This window comes from Crocuta crocuta, unplaced genomic scaffold (assembly GCF_008692635.1).
Source record: "Crocuta crocuta isolate KB4526 unplaced genomic scaffold, BGI_CrCroc_1.0 scaffold108, whole genome shotgun sequence".
Taxonomy (NCBI): Eukaryota; Metazoa; Chordata; class Mammalia; order Carnivora; family Hyaenidae; genus Crocuta; species Crocuta crocuta.
In genome coordinates this window covers 10,079,752-10,096,226 of record NW_027532825.1, presented here as the reverse complement: position 1 = coordinate 10,096,226, position 16,475 = coordinate 10,079,752, and the positions used below count along the sequence as shown (strand labels likewise).

Sequence of the window (16,475 nt, the reverse complement as noted above, 5' to 3'; positions counted from 1 at the left end):
TCCTTCCCCGGCGGGGGCAGCCGCCTCCTCCATGTCCGCCTCCCCCGCGGGGGCCTCCTCGGCAGCCGAGGCCGAGGCTCCGGCGGTCGCGTCAGCCTCCGTCCCGGGCAGGACCTGCGAAGCGGGAACCCGACAGCGTGTCTGTACGTCCGTGGACGCAAGGCTCACCCCCGGCCCGGGCCCTCGCGCCGCCTCCGCGGAGGCTCGTCAGAGGCCGAAGCTCTGGGAGAANGCCAGTCACCGCGCGGTACACGTGAAACCGACGTAGCCTTGTGTGAAACTATACTTTCATTTAAAAAAAAAAACATGGAAAATGATGACTCTTGTTCCTGAGACCCCAACGATGCTACGCTCCTCAGCTTCCGTGGCACTTAGTTACGGCAGATGGAAGGTGAATGGACGTGACAAACGCCATTCCTGAGACAGGGCTTCTAAGGGTGGATGGTCCCCTTCCCAAGCTATTCTGTTTTTGTTGCCTGAAAGCGCATGGTGACAAAGCCCTAGAAGGTGTCCGAGTCATAAAATGGAAGGGGACTCGCCCCAAAACCCGGGTCATGGAAGAAAGCCATGTTGAGAAAAGCATCCTCACCATGCAAAGTCAGAATTTCGAAAAACTGCAGGTCAGTGTAAACTCTAAAATCTTTATGGGGGGAGGGAGGGCGCCTGGGTGGCCCAGTCAGTGAAGCAGCTGACTTCGGCTCAGGTCATGATCTCATGGCTTGTGGGTTCGAGCCCCGCGTTGGGCTCTGTGCTGACAGCTCAGAGCCTGGAGCTGCTTCAGATTCTGTGTCTCCCTCTCTCTCTGCTCCTCCCCTGCTCATGCTCTGTCTCTCAAAAACACATAAAAATGTTTAAAAAAAATCTTCATGGGGAAGGTCCCAGAAGCTAAAATTCATTCGTGAAAAAATATATATATTGGGGAGTTTTCTCAAGGAGACTTCTTGAAAATGAAGGGAAAATAATTTTTGTTATGAAATATGCATTATAGGGGCACCTGGGTGGCTCAGTCGGTTAAGCATCCAACTTCAGCTCAGGTCATGATCTCACAGTTCGTGGTTTCAAGCCCTGTGTCAGGCTCTGTGCTGACAGCTCGGAGCCTGGAACCTGCTTCAGGTTCTGTATCTCCCTCTCTCTCTGACCCTCCCCTGCTCAGGCTGTCTCTCTCTCTCGTTCGTGGTTTCAAGCCCTGTGTCAGGCTCTGTGCTGACAGCTCGGAGCCTGGAACGTATCTCCCTCTCTCTCTGACCCTCCCCTGCTCAGGCTGTCTCTCTCTCTCTCTCTCTCAGAAATAAATAAAACATTAAAAATTTTTTAAAAAATGAAATATGCATTATAATAAAAAATCAAATCAAATTTTAGGTCCTTGAATAGGAAACGTCAACTAGAAAAGAAGTGAAAATTTATTTTGGGGTTCAGCTCAGGTCATGATCTCACGGTTCGTGAGTTTGAGCCCCTCCTCAGGCTCTGTGCTGACAGCACAGAGAATCCGGAGCCTGCTTCGGATTCTGTGTCTCCCTCTCTGCTCCTCCCCTGCTCACATTCTGTCTCTCTCTCAAAATTAAATAAAGATTAAAAAAGTTATTTTTAAGATTGGGCATAGTCAAAAGAAGAGCTTTGGGTAGTATGTAAAACTTGCAAAAATTAAATAAAATGCAATCAGAAGTTTTATTTTTGAGCAGATTGGTTAGTGAGCACACGGAAGATGCTAACATCAGTTTGGCAGGCCTGACTTGCAAAGCTCAAATCAGAAAAGACTGAGGAAGAAGAATGTTCGATTGATCTTATGTAATATGCCCAGCACACATGTTTCAAAAAGTGATCTTGCTTTTTGATGTGATTAGCGCTAGCGGTTCCTCTTCTTTATCAAATAAATTCTACCCAGCTTGTCCTGTTAGGTTAGGAAAGTTCCAGTGCTGCTGATATTCACTGTCATGCCCAGAAGAGGAAATGGGCAGTATCTGCAGAGCGGACATCAGAAGCAGGAGGTGGAGAATGTAAGCCACAGACCTAAGGTCAGAGCAGCACATTTAAAAATAAAATTTTTTAAGGTTTATTCATTTTTGAGAGAGAGAGACAGAGCATGAGCAGGGAAGGGGCAGAGAGAGACACACACAGAATCCGAAGCAGGCTCCAGGCTCCGAGCTGTTAGCACAGAGCCCAAAGTGGGGCTTGAACCCACACTGTGAGATGATGACCTGAGCCGAAGTCAGATGCTCAACCGAGTGAGCCACCCAGGCGTCCCCAGAGCAACACATTAAAAAAAAAAAACAAAAAAAAACTAAAAAACCTTCTTCTGACTCCAATTTATATGAAACAGATTAAAGAAAACTAATCTGCCACAGAATACATCTTTTTACAACGTAACATTGTACTTTAGGGATGAAACACAGTGCTAACAGCTATACTATTTGCTATATGGCCAAGTATTACTCATATTCTTAGAAATTTACTTGCCTCTCTTATAGGAACTTGGCTCCACACAAAGTGTGCAACGATCCAACATGTAGTCATGAACCCTGATGTACCATTTTTTTTCTGGTCCCATCTTTAAGGTACTGGGTTCAGGAAAGTAATCCTTTATATGAGTTGCAACACATTTATTTAAAGGCTAACAATGATTGAAGTGGGGATTCAGATTCTGGTGAGTGACTGAAAATTCCCCTAAATAGAAAGCTTGTTTAAAAATGTAAGAGAATTGCATTTTTTTTGTTTTAAATGAACACGTTTTTTGGATGGATGTATCATTGCTGTTGTCAAGGGGGTAATAATCAGAACATAACTCAGCAGGGTACCTTCATTCCAAGAAGGACAATGAACAATTATTCATAGCTTTACTGTTGAAGAAATCAACAGGCTTTCTCTAGGATCCTAAGGACTGCCTAGCAAAGTTTCTTCCACATCAGAAACTATATATAAAGCCAGTGTGCATACAGTGACTTTCAGGCTCAAATGTAGAAAGCGTGTTGTGTTATCATAATTCTGAGTTACTTATGCTTTCCATCTGCCTGAAAAATCACACCTATGGAGTGAATATCTCCCTGGTTTTCAACGGCATCAAACCAGATGGACTGTATATTATGCAGATGGTATGGGCAAACAGAGCAGTATATACCACACACACACACACACACACACACACACACACAGTTACAGATCAAAACACAACCATTATGTTGTCTAACAGGCTACTCCTCCAAATGATTATGCACAAATCTTTCCATACATACATGCGCCAAGCACATACCATTAGTGACTGGATTTTACTCTCAACTGAATGGATATATGTGCCGAATATATTTCTGTGAAGTATTAATGGTGTTGCCAAAAATAACTTCACTCTCTCCATACAAAAAAAGAATGTTAATGAGGAGTCCCTGATTTATCTCAAGTGCTCTAAATAGCTATCAATTTGATCGTATCAGATCTTACTTTCCAAGATATACCTGGCAATACGTTATCACCTTGCCTTTCCCGAGTAATTGAAACAGGCGTCCCTGGCTGGATGGGATTTAGACCTCGACAGCGTGGCTGCTGTGATGCCAGCCACCAGCAGGTGGAGCCCAAGGGCTCGGTCTGTCCCGGCTCCGGTGTTTGCTGACCTCAAAGGAGCAAATACCCCAGTTTCCACCTGCCGGCAACTGACCTGATCTCTGTCACAGACACGAAAAGGGCTGGAGGAACGACAGCCAACACAAATCACCAAGAGACTGAAACTAACAATGTCAGCGGAGCCGAGGTGCCAAGGAAACAGGCACTCTGACTACAGAGAGGAAAAGCGGACCATTCTAATGACCTACTTGGACAAGAGAGGACCTTAACGTGCTCCATTCTTCTCTGAGTCCATTAGCAAGGAATTCCTATTTTTCTAGCTAAATATAACACTTAGATTTTACAGACCTTAAGAATATTCCGGAAACAGAGAAGGACTGTCTGCTACCTGTCTTCCCTCCTATCTTTCTGCCTCTAGAATTGCTCTGAAAATCAAGAACGCCCAATCCTCCCTTTATGTCTGGAATCTGTTCCCCATTTCCTGCTCTTACCAAAATATCTCCAATGCAGACTTGCTGACTGTAATAACAGAGCAACATAAATATACAACGGGAAACAGGACTCCATTCGCTCAGATGAGGTGTGAGCTCCAGGTAAAATCAAAGACAGATTTTAAAAAGTGATTTTCAGTGACAGGGTTATCCCTCTTTTTGTTATTATTTTATGGGTTCCAATTTGTTAGCTATTTGTAGATTCAGAAATGGGAAACATTTTCTGGACTCTGCTTGCTACTGGAGATGTTACACCCACTAGGAAGTACCATGATTAATGACCATCTGTCGTGTGTTTGTTTAAGGGTCATCAGGGAGACCTGAGGACTGAAACTAGTGAAAGTATTCCAAGCCTATGATAGTCAATGTTAAATCTTTCCCGTCCCTCCAAATGTCAAGGGAAACACTATTATAATCTTAACTTCTACCAAAACCGTACTGTCTGTGGGGCGGCTGGGTGGCTCAGTCAGTTAAACATCCAACTTCAGCTCAGGTCACGATCTCACAGCTCATGGGTTCGAGCCCCACGTTGAGCTCTGTGCTGACAGCTCAGAGCCTGGGGCCTGTTTCAGATTCTGCGTCTCCCTCTCTCTCTGACCCTCCCCTGCTCACGCTGTCTCTCTCTCTCTCTCTCTCTCTCTCTCTCTCAAGGGCTCTGTGCAGACATCTCAGAGCCTGGAGCTGCTTCAGATTCTGTGTCTCCCTCTCTCTGCCCCTCCCCTGCTCACACTCTCTCTCTCAAAAATAAATAATCATTAAAGAAAACCTGTACTGTCTGCTGGCCACAGAGATTTACGGTGGGAAAGGGCTAATGCGAAAAGGTATGGATAAGTTCTCCCTGCCTCTGTCACATGTTGACTGCACCCCCAAGGCCCACCGACACGCGGGCGCCCCGACTCCTGGCAATCTGCACGTGCGTCACGGACAGCACAAGGACCGGCAAGGGCTCTCACTCTACCGCACCACACAGATCTTACGGCTGGACCTTCCGCCTCAACAGTCTCCTTGATGGAAAGCATTTTGGTCCTGACATTCGTGCCAAAGCCCTTCCAAACACCTGTCCACACAGCGCCCGGAAGGGAGTGCAATGAATCCAGTGCAACAGCAGGGAAGACACAACAGGGTGACGGCAAACAGCCAAGCCCTCCAGGAGATGGTGCCCGGGGAGCAGGGCGACAGGGCCCAGGCTCCAGACAGGAGTAGTGACGGGCCACACGAGTCTGGGTCGCCTTGTGTGGCTTATTTATTTTATTTACTCATTGTTTGTGTTCTTGGCGATGTTATCTCTGAGCAATGGCTGACAAGCCAGAAAGTGGTCTGCGTGGGGGCTGCCCTAGAATGAAATTCCACACGTACGTACTGGCTCAGTAATTTTAACTGAAAATAGGCATTTCCCTGTTAAAAAAAATAATGGATACCATGGGTTTAAAAATAATAAAAGAAATAACATTTTCATGCATGGAGTTTTAGTTATTTTCTGTGCTTAGAGGGGCTTTACTATCTATTTTATAACACACAGATCATCCCTCTTAGGAAAATTGTATCAATGGCTATATAATTTGTACTTTATTGTTTTTTCTTTTTCTTTTTGATGTTTATTTTTGAGAGAGAGAGACAGACAGACAGACAGAGCATGAGCAAGGGAGGGGCAGAGAGAGGGAGAGGGAGACACAGAATCTGAAGCAGCTCCAGGCTCTGAGCTGTCAGCACAGAGTCTGACGCAGGGCTTGAACTCACGAACCGTGAGATCATGACTGAAGTAGGGTACTCAACTGACTGAGCCACCCAGGTGCTTCAGTGTCTATTCCTTTCTTTAAGGTGGACAGTAATTATCTGCAAGTCCTTTCCTCAGTCTTTGACCCCCACATCTATCCCCTTTGCTTCTGATTTTCCTCTTTGTGTTGGGAGAGCTCCTCCTATCTGTCTATCTGCCCTTTCACAAAATCCATTCTCTACGTTGTGGCTTCCGGTCTTCACCACTTCTGCAAATTTTAATTCTAATATTACATTCCCCCCCCCAAAATGGTTTCTTACACCATCTGCCTCATAAACAATTCCCTTTTTATTTCAATGTGGTTACCTCTTCACCACCTCGCTCATTTTTTGTTTCACATAAGGAAGGACACCTTGGAATTTGCGGACAAAAAATTTTGGTAACTTTATTTTGTTCTCTAAAGAAAATTTAAACTCTGTACCCACAACGCAATACTCTCCTTCTTTTGGGTTGCTCTCTCTACAGGCTCTCTGCCATTTTAAAAATGTGTTGATTTGTTTCGTTATTTAAAATTAGGGGAGATCTCTCTAGGCCTGATCAGTAGACACAGGACCATCTTCTTGGGTCCTTTTACTCCCCATCTGGGGACTTTAGATGTTCTTTCCAGAACAGGAGCTGAGGAAGGGTGCATCAAGCATCTACACACGAGCATCTGTCATGAATGCCCCTACATGTGTGTCGAAGGATGAACTGCTGTGAGAGAAGCAATGGACCCAGGATGACCTGGGTGCTTTGGAAAGATGCTCCCACCCCCGTGGAGGGGGTGGGGCTAGATGCCAGCTGCCGTCTACCCAGAGTGGATGAATGAAACTATCACTAACTTATTCATGCCACGCTTCGTCATCATACTGTAAGAATCTGTTTAAGCCTTGATTTCTGTGAACTCCTCTGGGCTTGGCTAATACTTCTAGAATACAGTACCACCGATATGTTGACTTTCTTTGTATATTTAAGTGTAAAGAGCATTAAAATGAAAAACAAAAACCAACCCTGGTACAAGTGAAGATGTTTTAATTTTCCTGTGATTTTTAAAAATGTTTTCCTGGGTCCCATTTAATTTTCCATTATATGTTCCTGGGATGCATTTCATTTTCATTAAAATACTCCTGGGGTAAGTGACACAAATGGTAGCTAAATAATGTAAGACATGTACTGTATGTTGTTAATTTGGCTAAAGGACATTTTATACTAGGAGTCAGAGAGTAGCCATCTTCTGGATACTCCTTCTTGGAAGAGGCTCTAGGCCCAAAAGATCACTGAATTCTAGGCTTAACCAATTTACCCCCAAGCACGGAGAGTAAGAATTCTGGTCCCAGGCAGGCTTTTGCTTGACAGTTTCAACATATGCACATCCCATTGCCTCTGGGGGAAAACTGACCTTTATTGTGACTCTAGAGTTTTCTAGGCGTTACCTCTGGTGTTTCACATTTACTGCACATTTAGGTGCCCAACATCCTAACTGGATATCCTTCCCATTTCCTACACAAGTCAACGAATAAAGATAAAGTAACTCACCCTGCCAGTAAACTAGGAGTGACAGAGTTTGTCTAAGTCTACATTCTGTGTTTTGTCACACCATCCCATATCCTAGAAGACAACACACCTTCTAATCAGTGTTCCAGAGCGATCCCGAGATGTGGAGTGACGCCACGGATTTGCTGCTTCCTACGGACCACTCTAAGCAAGTGATGCTTGGTGAAGAATGTGAGTGTATTTTCATAAAAAGATGGATGCCATTCTTTATAATGAGATTTGTAGATTATAAATAAAATCTTTATTCACATGCATGCACTATTTAGGGGGCACCTAAGCAAACCTCTCATAAAATCCCTCTTAATGAAGAGCTACTTATCGGACAAAAAGGTAACAGGAAATGCTTGGTTGGGCAGAATTTCCCTAACACTAGTTTTGCCGATCGCCTTCAAGATACATTGTTTAGAAAGATATGTATGTAATGGGAAATCACATCTCTTGGCTTTACCCTCCGCACTACACAGTCCAAATGGAGAAAACTAAGAAATTCGGCACTTGGACATTCATGTGTTCACGTGTTAGCGACGAGTAGGATCCCAAAGCCGGAAGGACCCTGGGGCTCATCATTTTACAGGTGAGAACAGGATGGAGCGCGGGCACCACTGGGAGACGACTGGAGGTGCAAGTTTCACTTGCGATTCCTCCACTAATCAGCGTGGGAGGTGGAGGGAGCCCCTGAGTCCCTCTAGGAAGTCACAAAGGGAGATAAATATCTTAGAGGGAATCCTGGTCATAGACCACCCTTGCTTATTCCTGCCCATCCCTTAAACTGGATCCAACCTGAGCCCTCGGCTTGTCTGAAGATCCAAACACTTGTGTCTAAACACAGGATTTCCCTCCGGAGGCATCTTAAAGAAAAGCCTAAGAGGCAGCTAGCGTCATTCTAGCCTCAGAGACTCCTGTGCGGAGACCCAGGCTGGAGGCTGGCACTCTTCACGCAAACTCTGTTTAAAACAGCCCAGGTCTCCCATTTCCCCTCCGCAGGACTGCAGACGTGAGCTCTACCACAGAACACCCCAGGGTGTTCCTTCCCAACGGGGCACCCGGTGTTATTACAAACTCCATTTGATAGATCTATGCGCGTCCCTTCCTAATAAAGGAACTTGGTGGTTTTCTTCCCCTTGACCTGCATCTCAATCATCTTTTTTCAATCCACTCTCTCAGTAGTGCCTGCAGCCCCATCATCAACCGCCAGCAACTGGGTCCCAGCGCGACTCAGCCGCCGGCGGCGGGGTCACCATGGCAACGTCCGCACGATTTAGCTCCACACTTGAAAACTTAAGATCTTCTGCAGAGATGCCAGAGTTAATGAATTCGGCCTTTCGGGTCAGGGCAGAGTATCTAATAATGATGCATGTTCGGACACTGAAGTTTTTTCTTTTCCTTTTTTTTTTTTTTTTTGTGCCAGGCCCCGCCCTCCGCCACTCACCCCTCAGACACTGAAGTTTTAATTAGAGATTAATTTGCAAAGTCTATATGAGAATTACCTAGGAGAGGTGGATTTATCTTTCGAAGCAAAGGTGATTAGGGTGCACCTTGCGCTCTCAGAGATGGGGACGTGAGCAAGTGCCAGTTTCCAAGGTGGCTGCAAAGGACAGCTTGCCTGTAGTTTAAGAGGCTGTTTAAGGAAAATACCTTTAGAGAACAAGAAACAGTTGACCTTGCCTGGCCACCTGATCTATCTTTGAAGGATACATAAAACATTCACTTTACATCCAAAGTAGGGGGTTAGGGGGGCCTGGGTGGCTCAGTTGATTGAGCATCTGACTCTTGATTTCAGCTCAGGCCAGGATCTCAGGGTCGTGGGATTGAGCCCTTTGTTGGGCTCCTCGCCGAACATGGAGCCTGCTTAAAATTCTCTCTCTTTCCCTCTGCCCCTCCCTGCTCCCTCTAAAATAAAAATTAGACTAAATTTTTTAAAGAGTGGGGGATTAGACGCATGTTCCTTCCAAGAAGCTCAAGGCTGAGGCTGCACAAGCATTTCTGCTTTCATCTTGACCCCTCAGCTACACACCAGGAACTTGCACTGAGTCTGAGCATTAGCAGTAGGATGTGCTGCAGTCACCATGGGGAGAGTTCAGCCTAGCTGTGCCCCTGATGGCTTTAGGTAGGTGTGGTGTCAAATCTGTCTACAATTGTACTTTTTTTTTTAACTTTTGAAACGTTTTTTCCATTATTTTAAGTTTATTTTATTTAAAAGAGAGAGAGAGAGAGCACGCAAGGGAGGGGCAGAGAGAGAGAATCCAAAGCAGCCTCCACACTGTCAAGCACAGAGCCTGATGCAGGGCTTGAACCCATGAACCATGAAAAATCAAGAGTCAGATGCTTAACCGACTGAGCCACCCAGGCATCCCTATGAATGTACCTTTATAAAGAAATGCTCTTTTTAAAAGTATAGCACCTGGTGGAGTTAGGAGACGGCTATACATGGATTAACATGCCAGGATTTGAATTTCATGTTACTGCTTTCTGGATGTGTCAGTTTGGTTAAACCACTTAAACTCTGTGTCTCAGTTTCCTTAATCTGTAAAAAGGGATAATGATATTCAGGTAAAGCCTATTTCCTGGAGCTACTTTGAGATAATGCAGGTCAAATATTAGCACCCAGTGATATCTGCTATTACAACATGGCCCCTGTTTACACTAACCTTACTGCCTTGATGTTCTGGTCAGACTGCCTGTCACTTCAGGCCACACAAAGTCATTCTCAAAGAAAGCATCTGAGCCACTTGAGACTTGTGGGAACAGAAGGCAGTCTGTCAGAGATAATTTCTCTATGCTCCCTGAAGCAGTTTTTACGGATCATACACATGGTTCCTAATCACGCCCGCTCATGAGGAGTGGTCTGTGTAAAGGGCCTTTCTACCCTGGGGGAGTTGAGAGGACAGGCCACCAAGAAAGGGCGAGAAATGGATACAGAACAGTAACACACGCTGGTCTGGAAGTTCAGGTCCACGTTATCTGTGGACTTCATAAATCTCAGCATGCTCACTTGTGGAGCAAGAAGGCTGGGCCAATGGAATCCATCTCCAAGACTCTGATCCATGGGGAGTGACTGGAATTGNGAATTGTCTTTTTTTTTTTAATGTTTACTTATTTTTGAGCATGAGCGAGTGGGGAAGGGTCAGAGAGAGAGAGGGAGACAGAGAATCCCAAGCAGGCTCTGCACGGACAGCAGAGAGCCGGATATGGGGCTCGAACCCACAAACCATGAGATCATGACCTGAGCCAAAACTGAGTTGGACGCTTAACCGACTGAGCCACCCAGGAGCCCCCAGAGTTGTCTTTTTAACATTTGAATGGTCTGGTCTTACACAGGCTAGCCAACGGTGTCAATGGCCAGGGCTAGTTCCCACGTGGGCTTGTAAATTGGCCAGTATACACTGAGAGCATAAGAGAGTTTTTTTTTTTTTATCCCATTTCATTACAACCAGACATGTTAAAAACATCAAGCCAGAGCGCCAGAGTTCCTACGTGACAAAAAGTGTACACGGATACAGACACAAAACGTTACTCACTGTATGATTCTACTTATACGAAGTATCTGGAGTAGGTAAATCCAGGGAGCCAGAAAGCAGATTGGCAGTTACCAGGGGCTGGGGGCAGGGCTTGAGGAACTGCTTAATCGGTAGGAGGTTTTGGAATGAGACAGAGGTTAACAGTGATGCAATCTTATGATCGTACGAAAGCCACTGAATTGTCCACTTTAAACTGATTCATGTTATTCAAATTTCACCTTAATTTTTAAAAAAAGCACATGTCAAAAGAAACACTTAGAAAATCACTAGGCATCCATCATCTAAAATAGCTCAATAGACCAATCCAAATCCTGATACTCACCTCTGAGTAGAACGACATTCAGGACCAACAATAATATTACACAACCCTCACCAACACTTGTTCAAGAAGGGGATTTGGAATATTACACCCCAGAAAGCGGGAAAGACCGATGGCCTGGGCTGCTTAACAGCTGACAGGTGGCTAATGAACACTTCATGTCAGCCTCATGCCGGAACAGCCATGCCTCCAGTTTCCAGAGACGGAAACCGACAAGCTCAGGTCAGCCTGCTCTGCGAGGTGTGAGGTGTGAGGTGTGGGAGCTGTCTGCCATCTTGTTACCTTGCCTTTAGTGACTTGGTACAATGGTAGAGAGAAAGATCTAGGCCCAGCCACTTATATCAACTTTGTGTAAATCTCTGGAGCTCGCCTGCCTTTTTCTCCTTCTTCAAGCACCTAAAGGAGGGTGTAGCTGAGGGGACAGTGTGAGTTCTCTGATTGACCCGATCTCCCTGGCAATGAAGGTGGAAAAATTCCCTACCAATGGACCTGGTCTGAAAGTCTTCTTAGTTAGACAGGACAAAGAATTTTGATGGGACACAGCTTTAGGAACCAGGAGGACATGTGTGCCGAGGGAGACCTGCATGAGACTGACATCAGGCCAACACTGAAAAGGGGTTTCTATCTTCTACATCCGTTGCCTTCTTCTCCCCAAAGTATAGATTTCACCTACTTCTGCTGGTCTTGGGGGAAACCACTTTTCATGATGATGATGGCAAAAATCATACCGTCAAAAAATCACTGACTGAAGAACTTCTATGTGCCAGTTGCTGAGCTAGTGACTTACATTATTTCTAAGCCCTCACAGGAAAATCTGAAGGGATTTATTATTAACCCATTTTGCATTTGAGGTGATGGGGGCTCAGAGGTCACAGAGCTACTACGCTGCAGAATAAGAAAGATAGAAGTACATTTGATCACAATAAGCAGCTTGCTTTTCCTAAATGTAAAAACTGGATTCTCTGGGGGCACCTGGATGGCTCCGTCAGTTGTGTCCAACTCTTGATTTCAGCTCGGGTCATGATTCCATGGTTGTGAGATTGAGCCCCACGTTGGGCTCTGCGATGGGCGTGGAGCTGTTTAAGATGCTCTCTCCCCCCTCCACCACCCTCTGCTGCTGCCCCTCCCACGCCCAGGCATGTGTGCTCTCTCCCTCCTTATCTCTCAAAAAAACCTAAAACTAAATTATCTGAATGGAACCAAAGAGGAAGAAAAGGACCATCTAAATATTTGTGTTTTAAGATCTCTGGCTACAGTCTCTTTCAGGACCCCTAGATCCGAGGGTCAACCAATCCAGTCAATGACGCAGGACCGACTGGCAGTGTAATATAAACACACCCCTCTGTACTGGGTGCCTTGGAACAGCAACAACAGTAACAACAGAGCCATCTGCCTGGCCGGAGGGGCGCTGAAAATGTAACTACCTGTTAGTGGGGACGCAGTCAGACTCAGAGAAAATAACCACTTCTGAGATGTTTTTTCTGAGAAAGGTAAAAAGGGACACACACACATAGAGAGAGAAGGAGAGAGTGGAAGGCAGGGTGGAAGCCCCCGGCTCTCAGGTTTACTCTGCACAAGGAGAAGCCTCAAATGCGGTCTCCCACCCACGTGACCATCACAGCAGAAACCTCGAGCGCAGTGTAGTCTTGGCCTCCTCCACCATCAGTCTGCGTGAACTCGGATGGCAGGACCCGTGTCTATTCACTGCATTGCTATGTGCACCAGATCTAGAATCGAGCCTGACATCCAGAGAGGACTCCAACATATTTGTCAACTGAATGAAGGAAGACACAGCCACATGCCTTCTATTCAAGCAGACAGAAATCTTCCTAGCAAGATGAAGTTATATATATATTTTTTCCTTTGGTGGCTTAAATTGGTCTTGACAAGTCAACTTGAGGTCCAATGACATCTTCAAAAAACAAAATGCCGCAAGAACAAAAGGAGCCCCAAGGATAATGGGTCGGTGCTTCACCTTCCAGGTTTCTCCACCAAGTCTAAAAACATCTTTATTTTGATCTTCTCCTCATTTCCGTTTTAGGAATGATGGAAACACTAAATTTAATTGCAGTGTATTTCTTTAAAAANATTTTATTGGAGGTTTTTTTTTTAAAAAAAAGAAACCAAAAAAAAAAAAAAAAAAAGGTACTGGTCCAGTTCATATCATTAGAACAAAATACAGGAGTTGACAGAAATTTAGAAAACAGTAGAAGTGACTTTCTAACAAGAAAATGGAATACACGAGGGTCGAAATCTTTATCTGATTCTTAACCTAATTCTCTGATTTGTATCTGAAGCAAATACTGATCATTTATTTTCCTAAAGAGGATTTCCATTACTCATATAACATGGGAACATTTGGACAAGAAACAAGTGTTGGCTTTTAAAATGCAACCTGCAGGGGCCGCTGGGGGGCTTGGTCGGTTAAGCGTCGGACTTTGGATCAGGTCATGATCTCGTGGTTCGTGGGTTCGAGCCCCATGTCGGGCTCTGTGCTGACAGCTCACAGCATGGAGCCTGCTTTGGATTCTGTGTCCCTTTCTTTATACCCTTCCCCCACTCACACTCTGTCGCGCTCTCTCTACAATAAATAAACATTAAAAACTTAATTAAAATAAAATGCATCCTGCAGATATACAGGAGTAATGTAGCATTGTAGGGAAAAACTAAAAACATTAGCTATGAGGGGAATAAAACAACAAACAAAACTATAGTAATTACTTCTCTTGAAAGCCCCAGGTTTCTTTGTGAAGCACTGTTAAAATTTCCTATTTTTGAAATTACAGTTGCCTTTTTTTTTTTTTTTTAACAAAACCACCACAACCTTCACCTCCTATGAGATGCATTGTCAAGACTCAATATAATAACTGTGTGGTGACATTTTGGCAGCAAAAAAGAGGACCTCAAAAGGTCATGTCAACCCACTCCTGACTGATGACAGCCATCACCAACCTATTAATTAATGCTCAGGACATACGGTGAATTCTTTGTGTCTTTACAATAAATATCACACATGTAGCAAAGGAGAACTTTCTTTGGAAAAAAATAACCCGGTCATTATCTTAGATTATTAGGACCAGAAGAAAGAAGCTGTAAATCCACATTAGAGGGCAAACCTACATTCTATAGGCTGGTGTTTCCTTAAGTACAAGGGAGAACATGGAGAAGAATGGACTTGATCCAACCATGTCAATTTACAACACAGAGGCAGGAGCCACCTGTGATGAGCATTAGGCAAATGAACTGCTGTAAGTTGCCTTCTTGAATCATCATTTTTCAGGCGGTAGGAAGATGGGGAAATGAGCTACTGGAATTTTTCTCCTCATAGAGGGTGGCTTCACAAGTGGGCTATACCCACGGTTCCCACATAACCTCTGTGTCTCAGCAGGTGCCCAAGTTCTTCATACGACTCTCCAACTTGCCTTATATTTCACAAGGAATCCTAATTGTTTTTTGTTCTCTAAAGTTCAATTAGAAGCTTTAGGAGACAAGTGCTCTCAGAAAGAGGAATCCTGTCCAATTATCTCCTTACCCAACATGCGGGAAGCTAGTTTTAGTGATGGCTGATGCTTCTACCACATGGTGTGTCATATATTTTTTAAATCAACCTTAGTTAAAAAAGATTATAAATCTTTAAAGGAGGTCTGATATAGGAACTACTTCATAATTCATAGCTATTAATATTGTTCATTGGAAAAACCAATGAATTTTGATTCTGGTTTGGGTTTTTTTGTTGTTTTTTGTTTTTTGTTTTTCTTTTTTGTCTTTTGCTTTTTTTGAGAGAGAGAGAGAGCAAAAGCAGGGAAGGGGCAAAGAGAGAGAGAGAGAAAGAGAGGGAGAGAAGCCCAAGCAGGCTTCGCGCTGTCAACGCAGAGCCCAACACGGGGCTTGATCCCACTAACGATGAGCTCATGACTTGAGCTGAAATTAAGAGTTGGACGCCTAACCAACTAAGCCACCCAGGCGCCCCTGAATTTGAACTCCGAAAACAAGAACAAAACCAGAAACTACTTCTGAAAGTCTGTTAAAATAAGGATAGGTGTAACAGGTACATGGCCAGGATGATCGACGTTCCAGCTGATATGTTAGCACATAAGCTTGTCTATTTCCCGCCTTCCATCTATGCCAGGACATCAGCCTTGCTCAAAACCATGGATATTTTGGCATCAAGCCTTACACCGGGGCATGGAATCCATGTGGTTTCAAAGCACTGGTGAAGATGAAGTCTGTGCTGCTATTCAAAACAGAAATTTGAGGAGAACTTTTTGGAACTGAAGCAATTTCTAAATCACCGTCGGAACCTCATCAATATCAAACTCCCTGGTAGCATCTGTAGTCTTTTGAAAATCAATTCTCTTTCTGATTAGAACAGTGGTAAAACAAAAACCAATGGTGCCTTTGTTTATTTGGTCCTTTATTTAAATAATCTTAAAGGGAAGCTGGCAGGACAGAGTGGAATCTGACACCCAATGAGTCTTGGGTTGGGGGAGGCGTCTGCATTGAGTTATGGAGATCACTGGTGAAACTGGGAGAAAACCCGGACACTGGAGCCCGGAGCCGGAGCCTCAGTGCTCTCCAATCTAAAGTCCGCATAACAGCACTTCCAACAGCGACTCAACCTAGCAGAGGGCGGTTTGGTTCTTGTTTTCCCTATAGGACTCTGTCCAACTCTGTATCTTTAAATGGAAAATCCTTTTGCTTGGGTCGTTCTTACTCTGTACTTCCCATCACTATCTTACACTATGTTTATTTTTCTACTCTATTAATAAACCATAGATTTGACCAATGACCTCCCCTCTGCCCAGTAAAATAGCAACAACAAATGATAGGAAGAAATATAACTTTAATTCCTCTAGGTATCTAATCTAGGCAATGTTATTCTGGGGAAGAGGGAGACTGGTTTTTGTCTCTGTACAGACTCTGTAAAGACTGTAGTAAATGATAACCTGATTGAGGTTCTGGGGAGACATTTTAACTACATTTCGTACATAAGCTATTTTTCACTCTCCAGGAGTATTCTGAATTAAATTTTCCTCGGTGTTATCCTACACTTTCATGAGTGCTACACGCTCCAATTCAACACGGTGCTTAGAGAGCTCATCCCGGTGTGTCACGCAGGGTTGTACGGTTGTGTGGAGCGGGGCGAGAGCAGGTTTCCAAGCAGACAAAGGGTCCGCACCCTTGCACCAAGGCCACCCTCAAGGCCCCTCTTATTTTGAGAGCCAACACCAGATGTGATTTTGAGGAAATGGTTGTACAGATAGGAATCTTTATAGATTCAAGGATTTTTA

General features: G+C 44.5%; 1 protein-coding gene across 1 annotated transcript in view; it reads right to left on the bottom strand.

Moving 5' to 3' along the window:
- AMPH (amphiphysin) overlaps positions 1 to 16,475 on the bottom strand; it is a 137,159-nt gene that overhangs the window by 10,162 nt on the left and 110,522 nt on the right. The window contains exon 18 of the mRNA XM_077781160.1: positions 2 to 114. Within this exon, the coding sequence (XP_077637286.1) occupies positions 2 to 114 (113 nt within the window). The remainder of the gene's footprint in view (position 1; positions 115 to 16,475) is intronic.